This window comes from Dromiciops gliroides, chromosome 3, assembly GCF_019393635.1.
Source record: "Dromiciops gliroides isolate mDroGli1 chromosome 3, mDroGli1.pri, whole genome shotgun sequence".
Lineage (NCBI taxonomy): Eukaryota > Metazoa > Chordata > Mammalia > Microbiotheria > Microbiotheriidae > Dromiciops > Dromiciops gliroides.
In genome coordinates, this window is record NC_057863.1 from 477,623,802 (window position 1) to 477,642,242 (window position 18,441).

The 18,441-nt window shown below is 39.4% G+C and overlaps 1 protein-coding gene across 2 annotated transcripts in view; it reads right to left on the minus strand.

Annotated features, from left to right (window-relative positions):
- Positions 1 to 17,693, minus strand: part of USPL1 (ubiquitin specific peptidase like 1) — a 29,125-nt gene extending 11,432 nt beyond the window's left edge. Inside the window, exons 1-5 of one of the 2 annotated variants that reach the window (XM_043995896.1) lie at positions 17,478 to 17,692; positions 15,387 to 15,560; positions 14,744 to 14,872; positions 13,310 to 13,958; positions 666 to 779 (exon numbers count right to left, since the gene is read on the minus strand). In XM_043995896.1, the coding sequence (XP_043851831.1) occupies positions 666 to 779; positions 13,310 to 13,958; positions 14,744 to 14,872; positions 15,387 to 15,485 (991 nt within the window). In that variant the 5' untranslated portion in view covers positions 15,486 to 15,560; positions 17,478 to 17,692. Of the gene's footprint in view, positions 1 to 665; positions 780 to 13,309; positions 13,959 to 14,743; positions 14,873 to 15,386; positions 15,561 to 17,477 lie in introns of both variants that reach the window. The other variant, XM_043995897.1, reaches the window with a different exon arrangement.
- Between the last annotated feature and the right edge of the window lie 748 nt (positions 17,694 to 18,441).

Consider the following 18,441-nt stretch of genomic DNA (forward strand, 5'->3'; position numbering starts at 1 on the left):
GTAGGCTACTACAGTAATCCAGGCATGAGGTAATGCCAGTGTCAGGAGAGGAGAGATGTTATGAAGGTCGACTCAACAGGGCATGACAACACAATGGAAAAGTGGGACAGGAGATGAGGAGGCAAAGATGAAACCTAAGTTTTGCACCTGGATCGTTGGAAGTATGGTGGTGCCCTCAATAGTAATAGGGAATTTAGGAAGAAAGAAGACTTGAGAGGAAAATACAAGGAGTTCAGTTTTAGACATGTTGAGTTGAAAGTGTTTATGGGACATCCAGTAGGAGATAGTAGTCTGGAGGTTGGGGAACCCCTTGAATTAGGCATCATTGATTGCTGTAATTTAGAGCAGGGCTTCTTAAACTTTTTCCACTCACAACTGCTTTTCACCCAATTTTATTGAAAGCAAAAAGGGGTTTGTACCATTGATAAAATTTCATATTTATGTCATCCATTTTAATTTCAATTTTTGTGTTTATTTTTAAATGTTATATAAATATATAAACAAAATTTATAAATAAATATTAGAGTGTATGCTCAAAATTTTTAACTGCTAGAGGTTTGTGATTTTAAAAATTTGGAGACCATTCTTCTAAAGAAATTCTTCAACTAAAAAAACCAGGACATTGAAAGTTTCTGGTAAATAATCCATCACTGCGAATTACTTACCTAACTTACAATGAAGTTTTGGTTGAAGCTTAGCAAAAATTTTGTTTCTGACTTCATTGAGATGAGTCTCAGCCTTTCGAAGTCTATCTGAAACATTCTTTATACAACTTTCATCTAAAAATAAAATGAAATACAAAATATACACATTAGTATTTTGTAAGTCTTATTAATCTCTTTCTTGCCAATCAACATTTTAGAAATATTAGCCACATTCTGAAGAGACATTTTATAGTGAACAGAGCCTTAAGAGTCAGAAATATCTCAGTACAAGGCATGTCTCAGAAACAAACTGGCTGTGTGACTCCAGGTGACGCTAATTTCCCTGGTACCCTAAAATAACCCTCCAAGACTAACTAAGTTGCTGAACAAGTGCCACCTGCATTAGTCACAGGCACATATGGTCCACAACACTTCTGAGTGCACCCTGAACCAGACCTGAATCTGGTTAATTGGGAAATAGCTAAGAAAATAAATAATTAAATCAGAGTACAATGAAACATATTGTTAATATGTAGTTTCCACAATATACAGCCTGAAGGGATCCTTATATACCATTCAGTAACCTACATTTCTCTTGCTCCCATATTCCATTACCAAAACTCCAATTCTGGATTACTCCTGTCATCTACCTCCTTTATTCTATACTCATGTGCTGCCAGTTCTATATGAGGGAAATCAGCAGACTGTGCTTAACACCTCTATGATAAAATATCAACTCCAGTTTAGCTTTTAAAACTCTACACAACCTGGCCCCAACCTCTATTTCCAGCCTCACTGGACATTATTCTCCTTCTTACATTCTGTACTATGACCAAATTGGCCTTTTCTCTCTTCTTCATAGACAACACCATCTCCTTTCCTTGTGCCTCTATACAGATCATTCCCTTGTGCCTAGATTGCACTCTCTCCTTATGTCCACCTTAGAGATCCATTTCTTCTTTTAAAAGGCACCTCAAGCAACATCTTCTACATGAAGCCTTTCCTCATGCCCCCCAAGTGCCAGTGCCTCCCTCAAAAAAACTTATCTGCATTTAACTCCTTTATATAGTTATCTGCATTTTTGTATTTATATTTATGCTATAAATACATATGCACACATATATACACATGCACTTGTTATCTTCCCTCATTAGATTATAAGCTCACTGTGAATAGGGATTGCTTCATTCTTTTTATTTATATGTCCATTTCTTGACAGGTGCTAGTATACACTAAAGTAGTTTAATAATATCTAAGTACACACTTAAATACTGGTTGACTGACTGATATTCCAGAACTCTATCTTTCCCCTCAGACCCCTCTCCTCTTCTGAATTTCCCTATTACTTTCAAAGGCATCAAGGAACCTCCCAGTCACCTAGGCTGGCAATCTTTTTTGTGTCATCCTTGACTCCTAAGTCTCAATATCCACATATCCAATTGGTTTCCAAATCTTGTTTCTACTCATATATGTCCTCTTCACTTACATAGCCACCACTCTAATTCAGGTTCTAATTATGTTTCACTTGGACTATTTCAACAGCCTTCTAACTGGACTCCCTGCCTCAAGTCTCTCTCCATTCCAATCCATCTTCCTAAAGTACAAGTATGACCAATTCTTCCACAACTCACCCCCCACCCCCACTTTTTACCCCTGCCTTTTAATCAACTCGAGGAGTGGGGCAGCTAGGTGGCGCAGTGGATAGAGCACTGGCTCTGGAGTCAGAAGGACCTGAGTTCAAATCTGGCCTCAGACACTTGACATTTAGTAGCTGTGTGACCCTGGGCAAGTCACTTAACCCCAATTGCCTAACCCCAAAAATAAATAAATAAAAATTCAAGGAGTTCCCTATTAACCTCCAGGATCAGATATGTTGGCCATTTTAAGCTCTTCTCCACCCAAGCCCTTCTTACTTTTACGGTCTTCTTATGTCTTACTCCCTTTCTCACTCTACAAACCCAACTCACACTGGCCTATTTGCTGTTCCACACAAGATACTCCAAGTCCATGACTCCTGGAATACTCTTCTTCCTCTCCTTTTTGTTTTTCCAACTTTCCTGAAGACTGAGGTTAAATCCCATTTTCTTCAGAAGGCCCTTCCCAATCCCCTCAGATACTACTATCTGCCATCTTCTGTGCATGTTTCTTGTATGCATCTAGTTACAGTGTCTTCTTGGTTAAAAAAGCAAGCTCCTTAAAAGCAGGGACAATTTTTGCTTTTCTCTGTAACCCCAGTGTTAAGGCTCAGTGCCTGGAGAACAAATGTTTAATCAATTTTGGCTGAATTTTGAGTTTCCTGCCAAGATGGCTACTTGAAACAATAAAGCAGGCCACCCAGACCACTAATTAATACTAATGATGACGTGTTTATGTAGAATGTTAAGATTTACAAAGTGCTTTACAAATATTTCATTTGATCCTCACAACAACCATAAGAAGTAGATGCTATTGTTATCCTTATTTTACAGATCAGTAAACTGAGGCAACGAGATGTTAAACGTCCAGGTTCTCACAATCAGTGCCTGAAGCAGGCCAGCAAAACCCTTAAATTCACACCAGACTAAATAATGATCAAGAAATCCAACAACTAACCATAGTGGTTGACTTCTTCCACTCCACAAAAAGTCAGTCAAAAGCCTACCAGCAATAGGAAAGGGGAAGCTCTCAAGCAAAGGCAGAGCTAGGGCATCCAAAGACAGGAAACGTGCAGCCTGCAAAGATTCTCTGGGTCCAGAGGCAGTGAAAATAGAGGGCACCCCTCAGAAAGCCTAAGAGTGGTCAGAGTCCCAAGACATGGACCTTAGAAACCAAAGATAGTGATTAATCCTTACCCTAAGGCTTTCAATTCTATCCAGCTAAGGCCCACAACATCTCAATTCCTATCCCTCTCTGACCTCTCCTTCCTCAACCTTCCCCTAATTTTTAACTTTCTATATCACTTCTCTAAATAAAGTAAGTGAGAATTCAAAAGTACTCAAAGTTCACAAAAACTTTGCCTTGATGACCTTGTTTATTTTGCTTAACTTAAGTCAGAGATAACTTGACTTTAGGAGCAGCAAGGTGGCACAGTGGATATAACTGCTGGCCTGGAGTCAAGAAGACCTGAGTTCAAATTTGACCTCAGACATTTAGCAGATATGTGACCTTGAGCAAGTCACTTAACCTCTTCCTGCCTCAGTTTCTCCAGCCTTAAAATGGGTATAATGACAACATTATCTCCCATGATTACTGTGAGGATCCAATGAGATATCTGTAAAGCTATTTGTTCCCTCTTTTGAATTCCATGATCCAGTAAAACTGTCCCTTTTCCATGCTTTTGCATTGTATATTCCCATGTCTTGAATATAGTCCCTTCTAATACAGCACCTGGCACATAATAGATACTTAGCAAATGCTTGTTCTCTTTCCTTCCTATTTCTGATGAAGGCAACATCAATCCAATATCCCATGTTCATAATCTCTGTATTTCTCTTGACTTCTCACTTTCCCTCACCCCACACATCCAATCGCCCAATCTTTCCTTTTTTACCTCTATAACATCTCTGGCATCCATGTCTTCCTCACTACTCATACAGCCACCATCTTAAAAGCCTTAGTTCTGGCTCTCATTACCTATCACCTGGATTGTGGAATGGCTTACCAATTTCTCTCCTTACCTCAAATCTTGCCTACTCTAGTCCATCCTATATACAACTGTCAAAAGCAATTTTCTTTAAGATCTGACCATGTCACTCCCCTACTCAAACTCCAGTGGTTCTCTATTGTATCTAGGATAAAATACCAACAACTCTTTTACAACATGGTCCCAACCTATCTTTCCAGCCTCATTACATATTACTCCCTCTCTTGAACTCCATGGTCTAGTCAAATTGACTTTCTAGCTGTTCCTCATACACCACCCTCCATTTCCATGTTATTGCATTGCCCATCCCCATGCCTGGAATGCAGTCCCTCCTAATAACAACATAGAATCCCTCACTTCCTTCAAGATGCAACTTAAGCAACATCTTCTACAGATAGCCTTTCCTGATTCCCCAAATACTATTGCCTTTCCTCATGTTTATTTTGAATCTAATTCACATGATTACATGTCTCCCTTGAAAGAATACAACCTTGAGAGCAGGGATCATTTCATTTTTCATTTTCACATTTCAACAATCTAACAGAGTAGGTTCATAATAAATGTTTATTAAACATCTCATACCATATACCAAGATAAGGTCAAAGTGGGTATATGATTTAGACATAAAGGGTGATACCATAAGCAAATTAGGGAAACATGGAATAGTTTATCTGTCAGATCTATGGATAAGGGAAGAACCAAACAAGAGATAAAATGGATAATTTTGATTATGTTAAATTAAAAAGGTTTGCACAAACAAAACCAATGCAAACAAGATTAGAAGAAAAGAAGAAAGCTGGGGGGGGGGGATTTATACAGCAAATGTTTCCATTAAAGGCTTCATTTCTCAAATATTTAGAGAACTGAGTCAAATTTCTAAGTCATTCCCCAACTGATAAATGGTTAAAGGAGAGGAACAGACGGTTTTCAGATGAAGACATCAAAGCTATCTATAGTCATATGAAAAAATCCTCTAAACCTGTAATGGGCTTTTTGTCAATGCCCAAAGGCCCCAACCAGAGGAGATTAATCTAGACTGATTGAATTAAGTGAGACTGACTCTACTGACTAACTCACTTAAAGTTGACTTGATTAAAACCACACCTGCCTGACTCCCAAGAAGGAGTGTTCTCAGAGGCTGTTGACTACAACATCAACACAAGACCACCCTCAACCAATCAGCCTGAAGGACCTCCCCTTCTGGGGGAGGGGGACAGGGAGTAGGAAATGAGGCTGGCTCCCAGGCTCTGGTCTCTTTCATTCCTGAACCTCGGGTTCAGGGTGGAGGGAAGGAGGAGGAGTCCATTTTGAAACCTAGGATAGACAGGCTCCTTCTTAACATTCTGAACTCCACTTGTTCTATCTTTACTAACTTCAAATATATTTTAGTAAATTCTTAATGCCCAAACACTGTTGATGAAGTTTCTAATTTATAAGTAAATCCTAGCTAGTTTCCCACCAACATTAGGGGGCAGGTAAGGGTACACACAATAGATTTTACTCATCACAAACCACTAATAGTAGAGAAATAAAAAAGTAAAACAACTCTTAGGTACCACCTCACACCTATCAGATTGGCTCATATGACAGAAAAGAAAAATGATAAATGTTGGAGGGGATGTGGGAAAATTGGGATACAAATGCACTGTTGGGAGTTGTGAACTGATCCATTCTGGGGCAAGATTTGGAACTATGCACAAAAGGATATAAATCTGTGCATGTCCTTTGACCCAGAAATACCACTACTAGGTTTATATCACAAAGAGATTTTTTAAAAAAGAAAAGGATCTGTATATGCAAAAAATATTTACAACTGCTCTTTTTTTGTGGTGACAAAGAACTGGAAACTGAGGGGATATCCATCAATCAGGGAATGGCTGAACAACCTGTGATATATCCCTGTAATGGAATACTATTGTGCTATAAGAAACTATGAGAAGAATGCTTTCAGAAAAAGCTGGAAAGATTTACATGAACTGATCCAAAGTGAAGTGAGGAAAACACTGTACATAGTAAAAGTAATATTGTACGATGATCAACTGTGAATGAATTCTCAGCAATACAATGATCCAAAGACAATTCCAAAGGACTTGTCATGAAAAATGCTATCTACTTCCAGAGAAAAAAACTGACGGAATCTGAATGCAATTCAAAACATACCATTTCTTCATAGTTTTTTTTTTAATCTGTTCTCTTACACAACATGACTAATATGGAAATGTTTTGCATGATTGCACTTGTATAACCTATATCAAATTGCTTACTGTCTCACAAAAGGGAGAACTCAGAATTTTTTTTTAAATGCTAAAAATTGTTTTTACATGTAATTAGGAAAAATATTTTTTAATGCTTATTGATTGAAATATTTGGTTTCAAACCTTTTCCTCTTTTAAGTCCCTCTATACTACCCATATCTCTCATTCTCAGGCCACCTCACCTCCTACTTCACAAAAATAAAAAAGGAGGCCATCTGCTGGAGACTCCTTTTTTTCTCCTCTCCTCTCCTCTCTCTCAATCCCTCTCTCTAGAGGTTCAGCTGTGCTCTCTCTTCCTTTGTCCAGTCTGAGGAAGATGACTACTTTTCCCTCTTAAGAGAACAGATCTAGAACCGGAAGGGTCATCAGAAGCTAACTCATCCTACTTGCCCTCATTTTACAGATGAGGAAACTGAGGCTCCAGAACATTGTGACTTGCTAGATCCTATAACTCCAAAGCCAATCAATCCTCTTCTCCACTCAATGCCTATTTGTGCCCATGACCTTTATCCTTTCTTATGTCCTCCAGAAGCTTGACACACATCTGCTCCTCTCCCCTCCCCGTGTATCTATCTGTCTGTCTCTCTCACACACACTTTCAATATCTTCCTATCTAACGATTCCTTTTTGTGCTGCCCATAAAACTCTAAGGCCCCCTCTGCCCCCGCTTTAAAAAAACCACTTCATTTGACTGTTATCCTCTCCTGTGATCACCCTGCATTTCTTTTCCCTTTTACTACCAACTCCTAGAAAGACTCAAACTGTCTCCATCTGCTTCCCGGTCACCCTCTCACTTACCAAACCCCTGCAATTTGGCTTCTTATTTTACCACTCAGATCACTGATAAAACCCAATGGTCAAATCCTCTGTGCATCTTCTGGACAGGTTTTGACACTGCTGACGACTCCTCCTAGATTCTCTTTTCCCTAAGTTTTCATGACACTGCTTTCTCCTGGTTCTCAAGCTACTTGTATGGCTGCTCCTTATCAGTGTCCAATGTTAGACTATTACCCATCTCTTACTCAAACATATGTGTTCTTTAAGTCATTGTCCTGGGCCCTCTTCTCTTCTCTATCCTCCCTTAGTGATCTCACCAACTGCCAAGGGTTCAGTGAACATCTCTACACAGACAACTCCTGAATCTATATATCTAGCTCTAATATCTTAGTAGTGTTTGTTCAGTGATTTCAACCCTGTATGACTCTTTGGGACCCCATTTGGGGTTTTCTTAGCAAAGATAATGCAGTGGCTTGCTATTTTCTTCTCCAGGTCATTTTGCAGATGAGGAAACCAAGGCAAACAGGGTTATGTGACTTGCCCAGGGTCACACAGCTAGTACGTGTCTGTGACTGGATTTGAACTATCCTCTAATGTCTTAGTATTGTACTGCCAAATGCTTACTGAACATTACCATCCCAGATATCCACAGACAAAACAGAACTCTTCATCTTTCCCTGAAATTTGCTCCTCTTCCTATTGAATCACCCTCAAATCATCTTTGATTTTCCCTCTTTCTTGACCCATTATATCCAATCCATTGCTAAATCCTGACTATTTTATTTCCACATCTTTCCCACTTGTCCCCCTCTCTCTATTCACACTGTTACTGCCCTAGCTCAAACTCTCATCATCTTTGCAGAACTATCACTGACTTCTCCAATCTCCTTTTTCCAATCTATCCTACATACCCCAAAGGTTCTCAAAGTGAGGTACAAGGATCCCTGAGGGTTCCTGATATCTCTTTTCATGAGGCCCAAATTATTTTCAAAATGCTAAGATATTTTAATTGAATAATTACTAATGATTTAATAATTTAATGTAATAATAAGCATAACATGAATACATTTAATAAAAACAAATTTAATAATTACTAAGACGATTAATTAAATATCGATATAAGCAAAAACTCTTGAGAAGGCCTGCAATAATTAAAGAGGAAAAAGGGGTTCTGTGACCAAAAAGTTTGAGAAGTACTGCTCTATATCCTAAGTTAAAAAACCTGTCACTTCCATATTCAAAAACGTTCAATAGCAGTTGTCTCTACTATAAATAAATTATGAATACCTAAAACAGGTACAGTAACATTCAGTTCATGGAACTGTGAACTAGTCCAAACTATTCAGGAAAACCATTTGGAATTATGCAAGACTGTTCACACCCTTTGATCCAAAGATCTTTCTACTGGGCATTTATCCCAAGAAGGGCAAAGACAGAAAAAAAAAAAAGGTCCCCTATATATTTAAATATGTGCAGTGACACTTTTTTGGAGTAAAAGCAAAAAGTGCTAACAAGTGGGTTCCCATCAATCAGGAAACAAATTGTGGCATATGAATGTCATGAAAGTGTTACACAATAAGGACTATAAAGAAATCAAAGAAACAGCAGAACACTTATATGAACTGATGCAGACTGCAGTGAGCAAAACCAATAAAGATAGCTTATGCAATGACTATAATCATATAAACCAAAAACATTAAAATAAAACCAAAGGATGAATAATTGTCACAACTAATCCTGGCCCTGGAGAAAGGTAAATAAATCTCTCTCCTTTCATTCCAGTGGGGGACTGAGTGTAGAATGACTATATATAGTCAGTCATTCTGTTAGTTTTGCTTACTGTTTTCTTTGTTACAAGGGAGAGTCAATCCAGATTTGACTAAGAAATAAAAGTAAAAGGCATAAACAAAACATTTTAAAAATTATGAACACCTTGGCACTAGCTTTTAAGGCCTGATTATAGTTACCTTCCAACCATATTTCACATTATTCCCCTTTTTGCACTCTAAATTCCAGCTAAACTGCACTATTAGCTGTTTCCCGTATTTGGCATTTCATCTTCTGTCTCTGTGTACTTTGTACAAGCTGTTTTCCATACCTAGAATACATTCCCTCTTTACCAGGACCACAATGGAAACCAAACACTGGAAACTTAATTCTTTTATGCCTGAAACTCCTACCCTGTGGCCTTCTCTGCAGATTGTTGCTCTCTCAGTCACCTACTTCATCTAGGTTCAGCTCCAGCCATGCTTCTTTTCACCCTCTGGCCACCTTCTCGCTAACTGCATCTCTTCAATAGTGGCTATGCCACTATGCAAGCATATCCCCAGATTCCCATTCTCCTTCTAATTCTTGAACCATAACCAGATCAACCGTCATCACTCCTAAGGGTGTGTCAATCTCCCAATTCCTTTAACTTTCCAAACCAAAATAACCTACCCTTTTCCTGGACACCACTTTGCTACATGTTGCTTCTCCCTATCAGAACATATTCCCCAAGGAGAGAAACTTTCTTTACTTTTTTACTGGTATATCCAGCACCAAGCACAATGCTTGGCACAGAAGGCTTAATTAATAAATGGTTCGTTCGTTCATTCATTCATTCATTCATTCATTCATTCATTCATTCATTCATTCATCTCTGCTTTTCAAAATCCTCATCTTTAAGGCTTAAGGTGCAATAATCCCCTCTTGAAGACTTCCCTGATCCCAGCAGCTATTTGTGTTCTCTCCCTCCTCAAATGATTATGTATTTATTTAGCTGTGAGAACATGCTATATTTCCTGACTACAACCCCTTCAACAATGTAGAGCATAGACTGACTGCCTCATTTTTGTCCTAGCATACCCAGTACACAACACCTACTCTGCACGCAATAGGCCTTCAGTAAATGTTTGATAAAATGAATTAATGAACAGTTGTTAAATTGTACAAGTCCCTCATTAAATCATTCTATCCAAATATAACACCTCATCCAGATAATGGTGGCAGTTATTTACAGACTCCCACATTATTCTCCCTTTTCTCTCAAGGGGTTCAGTACCTGGCTCACTGTATTCCCTTTAATCCCAACTCCTGTCCTTATACTAAAGCTGCAGGTAGGTTTACTGGTCTGAGTTTACAAAGGCTCATTCCTTGATGAAGAACAATAACTTTTGTGAATTCTGTGAACTATAAAACATATTGATTACAGACACTTTAAACATACTTGCAACCTTTGGGTCTTCCTCCCTGGATATAGACTGGTCTGAGCTAAAAAAGAAGCAATGTGGAATAGAAGATGGACAAGTCATCATTGGAGTCAGAAAGACCTGGGTTCAAGTACTACCCTAGACATAATCTGGTTGTGGGACCAAGGCAAATTGCTTAATCATTAGACTATATTGTGCAGAGCAAGTACTAAGTTATATTGGTAGTTGGAGCTACCTCCTCAAGAGTTCCCAATACTTATGAAATTACAGATTTTTTTTAAAAAGCACCCCAAACCCTGATGAAAATACCAGGATGCATTAACAAAAGTAGCATGCCATGATCTGGTCAGAATGCACCTAGAATGCACCTTCATTCATTTCTAGGTGACAGGGATAGTGAGAGGTAACAAAGCCACAGAACATGACTGAATGAAACAGGACACATTCAGTCTAAACATAAGACTACTAGAGATAAAGGGAAATAACTCTTTAAATATTTGAAATAGGATTAGTCTGTCTGGCTCAAGAAGACAGAATTAATGCCAATGTATGAGAAGTTAAAGACAGCCAGGTTTTAGTTTAACATGAAGAATAGCTTCCATTTGGGGACTGCTTTTATTAGGGCTACCCAAGGAAGTGGTAAATTCCTTCTCACTGGAGGGAGCATCCAAAGATGTTTAACTTTATCAGGAAAGTTAAATGGATTTGAGTAGGGACTAAACTAGATCACTGAAGTCCTTTCCAATTCTTAAGATTTTATAAAAAAAGCAGAACTTTTCAAGAACAGAAATTACAATATTACAATGTTTATGCCTGTATGACAGTTTATAGATCGAGTTTCTTAGGGAAATCCCAAAGGAACTACCTTCATTTTGAGGCATGAGAAATATGGATATTGAGGGATTTGTACTGGAGACTTCTAGGGAATGTGCTATGCATATTTCCTGCCTGAGTGATTAACTCAGGCTGCAAATGCAAGCTGGCTTTCCTGGTAATGGTACAAGGTGAAATAGCTTGAGAAATGTCTCTTTATACTATCCCTTGTTGCAGAAGATTAATAGTGACTAGACAGAATGGAAGACACGAAGAAAGCCAAGGAAAGATTCCAAAGGGTCAAAGGGAAAATAAAGAGGTAGGTGAATGAAAGAATGAAAGAATGTAACTATAAAGAAAGTTGGTTCCAGTATAACTATGCAACAGGCGTGACATTATTTCCATGAAGAGGGAAGAAGCTATATTCTAAAGAAAGAGCTGGTTGTTTTTTTTTTCCTATTTTGAGGTTTTGCATCACTGCTCCGATTTTTTCTCTTGCAACAGGATTAATGCAGAAATAGGATTAATGCTATTATGTGTGTATATATATATGTGTGTGTGTGTGTGTGTATATATATATATATATATATATATATATATATGTATATGTATATAGATATAACCTATATAAGATTACCTGCTGTCTAGGGGAGGGGGGAGGGAGAGAGAAAAATCTGAAATTGTAAAGCTTGTATAAACAAAAGTTGAGAACCATCTTTACATGTAACAGAAAAAATAAAATACCTTATATGTAAAAAAAAAAAGAAAGAGCTGCCATTTACACTCAAGAAACACTAAAAAAAAACAGAACAGTATTAGAGTAAAAATGAGGAATACTGTTACTGCACGCAGCAGCCAAACCTTCTGAAGAAGCAGCTGCCACCCACTCTCAAGGAAAAGACTAAAATAGAGTAGTTCTAGGGCAAAGGGAAGGAATACTGTTAATGCTTCTAACAGGAAGAGATGCATGACATTGGTAGATTCAGAAAAAGAAGATTTTTCTTTAAATTCAGATAAAAGTTAAGGATCACACGAACAAAGATCCCAACAGAATCCTTTTTGGGGGAAGGAGTATAAATGCTCTTAAAAATGCAATTCTAGGGTCGGCTAGGTGGCACAGTGGATAAAGCATCAGCCCTGGATTTAGGAGGACCTGAGTTCAAATCCAGCCTCAGACACTTGACACTTACTAGCTGCGTGACCCTGGACAAGTCACTTAACCCCCATTGCCCTGCAAAAAACCAAACCAAACCAAAACAAAACAATGCAATTCTGACTGTAACAATTTCAAATAATGCCAATCAGGAAGAAATGAAGGAGGAATCTAAAATCAACTGACATGTTAGGGAAGTTCAATGATGAACTCAAGATTTTTTAAAGCCACGCATTTTGGTGCAAAGGAAAGAATACTGAATCCTGGCCTTTTGCAGTTAGAAGAGTGGCTTTTGCCACTTATTAACCATATGAACACAGATGAATCACAACTTCTCAAAACTTTAGTTTACTCTTACGTAAAATGCCAAGAATACTTGCCCTATCTGTTTCCCATGGTTCTTGTGGGGAAAGCATTGATTGAAATACCATATAAATGTCAATTATCACCAAAACTGGAGAAAGGACATATAACTGAAGACAAATACCAAAAAAATTAATAACAATGTCATCAAAACTGGCATAGGATAATCAAAAGTTAGTAACAAAAAGGGCTTAAAAACAACATTCAAAACGTGAAAATGAAAGGAAAAACCAGGATCAGTGATTAGGAAAGATGGTATAATATTAACAGAAGACAAAAAAGTCAGAATCACTCAACTCCTATTTTTTCCTTCTACCATTATCACCAAGAAAAACACACATTTTGAGGACAGAACAAATATTGTGAAAAGACAATTGATGTCCAAGAAAAAGAAAGCACCTATCAATGTTATAAGTACTTATTCTTCTCCATAGACTGTGCAACCATCATCAATATTCTGATAACTTAAAAACAAAAGAATAGTTACCAACCTTTAGCTCCATTCAAATGGGCAGTCAAAAGCAGGCTTGCTTGATTATACTTTGTATACAACTGCTGGAACATAGATTCTTCTTTAGGACACAGTTCAGTGACAGCTTTCTTTAACCCTTCCAAGTGCACTAATGCTGAGAGAATACAGTCTAACCAACAGAGAGCATAGGCATTTCTCCACTGAAGACATATAGATTCAGTAAATGGCTGGCATCTATTCTCCAGGATTTCTAATTTAGTAGCATCCACTTTAGGTTTTGGAACACTCTCAGTCTGGGAGCCAACAATCAAAGGATATTCTTCAGTTGTCTGGTCCGCAATTTCAGCTTCCAAAATCCCACTCTGCTGCAAAGATTCAGCTGCCCTGCTTGAGTTCTGCTGCCAGTCTTGTAACACAACAGGTAAATCTGATGAAGTTCTATACAAATTATATCCATCAGGTCTGTGAGCAAGCTCACTGTTCACAGTATGTTCACTGTCAAACAAAGTGTTGCTGCCATCTTTCTTTGAATTTGGTTCCAAAGATGAAGCAACACTGCTGCTTTCCAAGCTCTTCCTCTTTGGCTGTTTACGGGGAGGCTGATAATTTTCCAAATCAACAGAAACTATAATATTATCTAGTGATTTATAGCCCAATGGATAGATGCACTAAGAGGGAAAAAAGAATCAAAAAAGGTAAAACTGCAGAGCAAACAGTTATAAAGCTTAATGGTCTTAACTCTAGTCTTATCAGGAATACAAAAAAGAAAAAGTGCATACTTTCCTGCCTTAAATAGCTAAAATAATACAGATTAAATAATAATAGATACATAATACAAAAAGCAATCAATGGTTTTTATTCTTTAAAAACCATATATGATAGTCTTATGCTCTTGGGGGACAGAGGAGAGGGGTAAAAAACAAAAAAATCTGAAGATCAAGAATACTCCAGAAAAAGGAAATGAAAAGTTAATCCCTGATTTCGTCAATGTGAGTACTTACACTGATGAAGAGTTCATAATAAAATTAAAATAGAATGAAAAACTAATATATTTGTTTGCAAAAAAATGAAAAGGTTTTTGTCTTTTATAGGTTCACTATCTCAGGAGTCCTCTTTCACCCAGTTTATTGGTAGAGGTATATATAAGTGTATACTATTACTATCAGTTAACAAAAAACATGTTCGTTGTGGGTTTTTTTCACCATGACTTGGTGAACCACACAGGAATAAATTATTATAACATAATCTCATGGATGTTCCTGAAGGTCATTCACAAACTTTTGGGTTACTATCAAAATTACTCATAAAAGTTATTTCATTTGTATCCCCAGTATACTTACTGGGACACAGTAGGCCTTAATAATGTTATCAGAAAAGTTCAAATAAATAGGTTACCTATTGCTTCCAAACATAAGAGATCTACTTAGCAAAATTCTAAAAATTAAATCATTACCTGTGGATCTTCACACAATGAGATAGATTCTTGAAAACTGATTCGATAAGACTTTAAAGTTTTGATCTTTCCCTTCTCTCTACAGGCTGGACAGTACCCATCCGATATAACTTTAGCTGAATCACACTTCTGAGAAAGAAATAAAATAATGTAAAATGTATGTATTCATGCTTAGTATCAAAGAAAGAAGTGGAAATACATTAGAAAATCTTTTCAATTATCATATTAGCAGTTATACTAGAAAAAGGTTTTTTTAAAAAACATGGCAAATAAAAGAAATTCATATAAAGATTTAAGATTTAAGTTTTTGGTCAAAAAAGAATGTCATTGTAGTTTTAAAACATTTCTGTATTAAAATTTCATCATTTTTATTTGCAAAGAAAAAGTAATATCAATAACAAACAGATTCCATGATTTGTAAGGTAAACCATAAGTTTTGTGAGGTTAAACTAAACACTTTCTTATGTCAGTAAGACAGAGGTAAATATATGAAAATAATCTTTCGCCATTGCCATAAGATTTCCGTGGAAAGCATAATTTATATAAAAAAATTATTTGGTAAAAATAAAAACCAAATTAGTTAATGGATCAAAAACAGAAGAAAAAAACAACTTTGCACAGAGTGGAAAACAAGCTCACTGACTTTTCCCAAATACCCCACCATGTGGAGTGAAGATATCCCTATACCAGTGTCTTGTCCAATCACTGGCAAACCATTTCCAATCTTCTGGGAATCCATCATTCCGAGTCATTGGCTAATTTATGTAACTTGTCAATATGTCCTTAGTCAATATCACTAAAGATTTTTCAATGAACCCTGGAAAAAAAAAGTCAACAGGCAGGTAAGTCAGAATCCAAATAACTTTTTAGAAAAGCCATTTTATTTTAGAAAAAGATTGTGTTAAGTATATGTTGAAAATTAAGTAATATCGAGATAAAATTCTGTGAAATTATTATCCAAATGACAATTTGAGAGAATTTTTTTATTAAAACTAACATATCTTTTATATTCACTTGTCACATTAGTTATACAATTGTTTTGTTGGGGAACAGGCAAATTCTTCTCCCCTGCATTTCAGGCTCATCTCCAAAAGCATACATCTTAAATAGTACTCAACCTATAAAAGAGCTTTATCATTTAGCAAAAAAAGCAAGCTATACCAAATGGACTTTTAAGATAGGTAGTAACATTAGATAGATAGATAACAAACTGAAACAAGTATGCTACAACTATGCTGGGAACATGTTTTAAAACTAGCCTTAAGGGGTTTCAATTTTTGGATTAGGGGGTGGGGGTGTATAGAGCACCCCCTTGCTTGTCATAAGACTTCCTCAGGCTTAATAGCACTTTTTCTAAGACATAAATGAAATATTTAGGGGTTTTGTTGTTGTTCAGTAATCTATGTAAGTTATATGAGAAACAGAAATACATATAATACAGATTTTATGCAGGTTACAAGGCAGAGAACCCTAAGGAGTGTCCTTAGTGGTTCTCAAACTCTGCAAAGCACTGTTCCAGTGGTATCCTCAAAATCCCACGGGTAGAAAAGATTTAAAAAGTATAGGTGCTAAAATAATTCAGTGTCAAAGTGAATTTCAACCCATCTCTTTGACATCTTGAAGATTTAAGGAAATTACCTTTGCCTTAATCCAAGTCTAAATGACACCTCCCTCCACTCATCTCAATATTAGACAAGCCAGATCAGTTTAATGTATTTCCTTGCTATGTTTCTATATTCCCTATATACATAATTCAAATCCTAAACTTATGGAGAAAAAGTAAAATTCTAGAAGGTACCTAAAATGAATTACAATTCACAAAAGAGACCTATCTTAAGGAAGAATTACTTTGCCCAACTTGAAAGAATGCCTTCCTTGATGTAAACGTCAATTTATCAGCTAAATTAAGCAGGTGCTCCTTTTTTTTCTTGAAGATCCTTCTCCCCCTTATAAAAGTAAGTTAAACTAATAGGCTAAATTACTAAAAATCCAGTCTTGTGCACATCCTGAAATGGAGAACCCAGCATCTCTGAACAATGAGGGCTTAATAGCCCTTAAAATATTTTTAAGCAACAAACTTGGTAGAGTTGGGGCAAGTAGTTTATTTATCATCTTAAGAAGCATCGCGTCGGTTGGTTTTTATTCCTGTGCAAACATAGGCTGCATCACTTAATGCAAATTGTCGAATCATCAAACCAAAGATCAGTGACTTATATTCATAAGGAAGGGGTGTACTAAGCGGCCCCCGAGCTGAGTCCCCCCCCCCAACCTCCAGGATAAGCTGACAAGACCCAGCTGCACGTAAGGTCATGCCATCTGGTCCCACAGACCAGCACCGCGGGGCACCGGGGATGCTTCGTCTCCCGGTACGATTTGGTTGGGGCCGCCACAGAACGGAGGTGAGTGCAGAACCGAGCCCCAAGCCCAAGAACACACCCCACCCGACACGGCTGAGAAGCAGCCCCCGGGGAGCCTGACTGGGGGAGGGGGCGGCTGCACTCCCCGCCTCGGGGAGGGACACCACTCTGGTTTCTCTTCAGGATTTACCTCTCTCGAATCCCAGACCAATCCCCGCGCCCCACCTGAGTCTCCCTCGGCCCCTCCTCATCCCAGCCTCCAGCCGGTCACGCGCACAACCATCCGCTCGGGAGGTCTCCCCCGCCCCCCCCCACTCCCCGCCTTCCCCTCCCCACCCATTCAAACAGGGGCAAACAGTCCCCTCCAGTTCCCTCACCTGATGCTCGCGCCCGCCTCGCGAGCACCGGGACCATTCCCACGCCGGCTCCCGCCCCGGCTCGGCCTCCAGCTCGAGCGTCGCGCGGCCTCATGAAACGTTCAACTCACGTTTGTCCCCCTGGGCCGCTCCTCCTCGCGGAGGAGAGCGTCTTCCTGCTCGTGTTCCCCTCAAATGCTTCCCTCTCGGCCCCGCCACGCTCATGGAATCTCGTTCCGGCCCCAGCCAGTCTAGCTGCAGGGGGAGGGGAGGGCGGGGCAGAAGCATGGAGAGATCACTAGAGCACTTCCGGCGGGACTGCGCCTGGGGGGGGGGGGGTGGAGCCGGCGGTGGAAGAGTCCGACGCCCTCTGTGGGCGTTCCGGCTAGGAGAGAGTCACGTCTCGGGAATCCGCTGGAAATAACGATAAAGCGGCCGAGAAGGCGCGTGGCGCAGAGGGTGATTACAGCCGCTGCGCAGCCAGCGGCGGAGGGATTATGTAGTCCTTGGAAAGAGGCCGGCGCTTAGCCCTCCGCCTTAGGGCCTCGAGTTTTGTTTTTTTCCTGGTGACCCTTGACCCCACAGGGACGCGAGGGAACCGGGTTCCGGGGAACTCGGGCCTAGTGTGAGCATAGTGCTGACGCCTTGGGCTTGGCTGGGCACATACCGAAGCGTGCCATGGACGGAGACCTCGAGGTCCTAGAGACCCTGCCCCCCCCCCCCCGTCCTCCTTCCTTCCCGGCGGGCTTTGCGGCGCGCCCGGTAAGCCCAGAACCCCGGCGTCCCGGCACCGAGGCCGGGGAGGACTGGGTCCGCGAGAAGGTATCAGCCGCCCAGGATTCGCCGGAGGCTGCCGGGCTTTGTTCGTGTGCAGCCCCTCCCGCGGAAGGGCCCCGGGCCCAGGCGGATCCGGATGGCCCCTTGGCCTTTGGGGTCCCGCAGTACCCATCACGAGGGCGGCCTGGTCCACTAGTCCCCCTGCAGG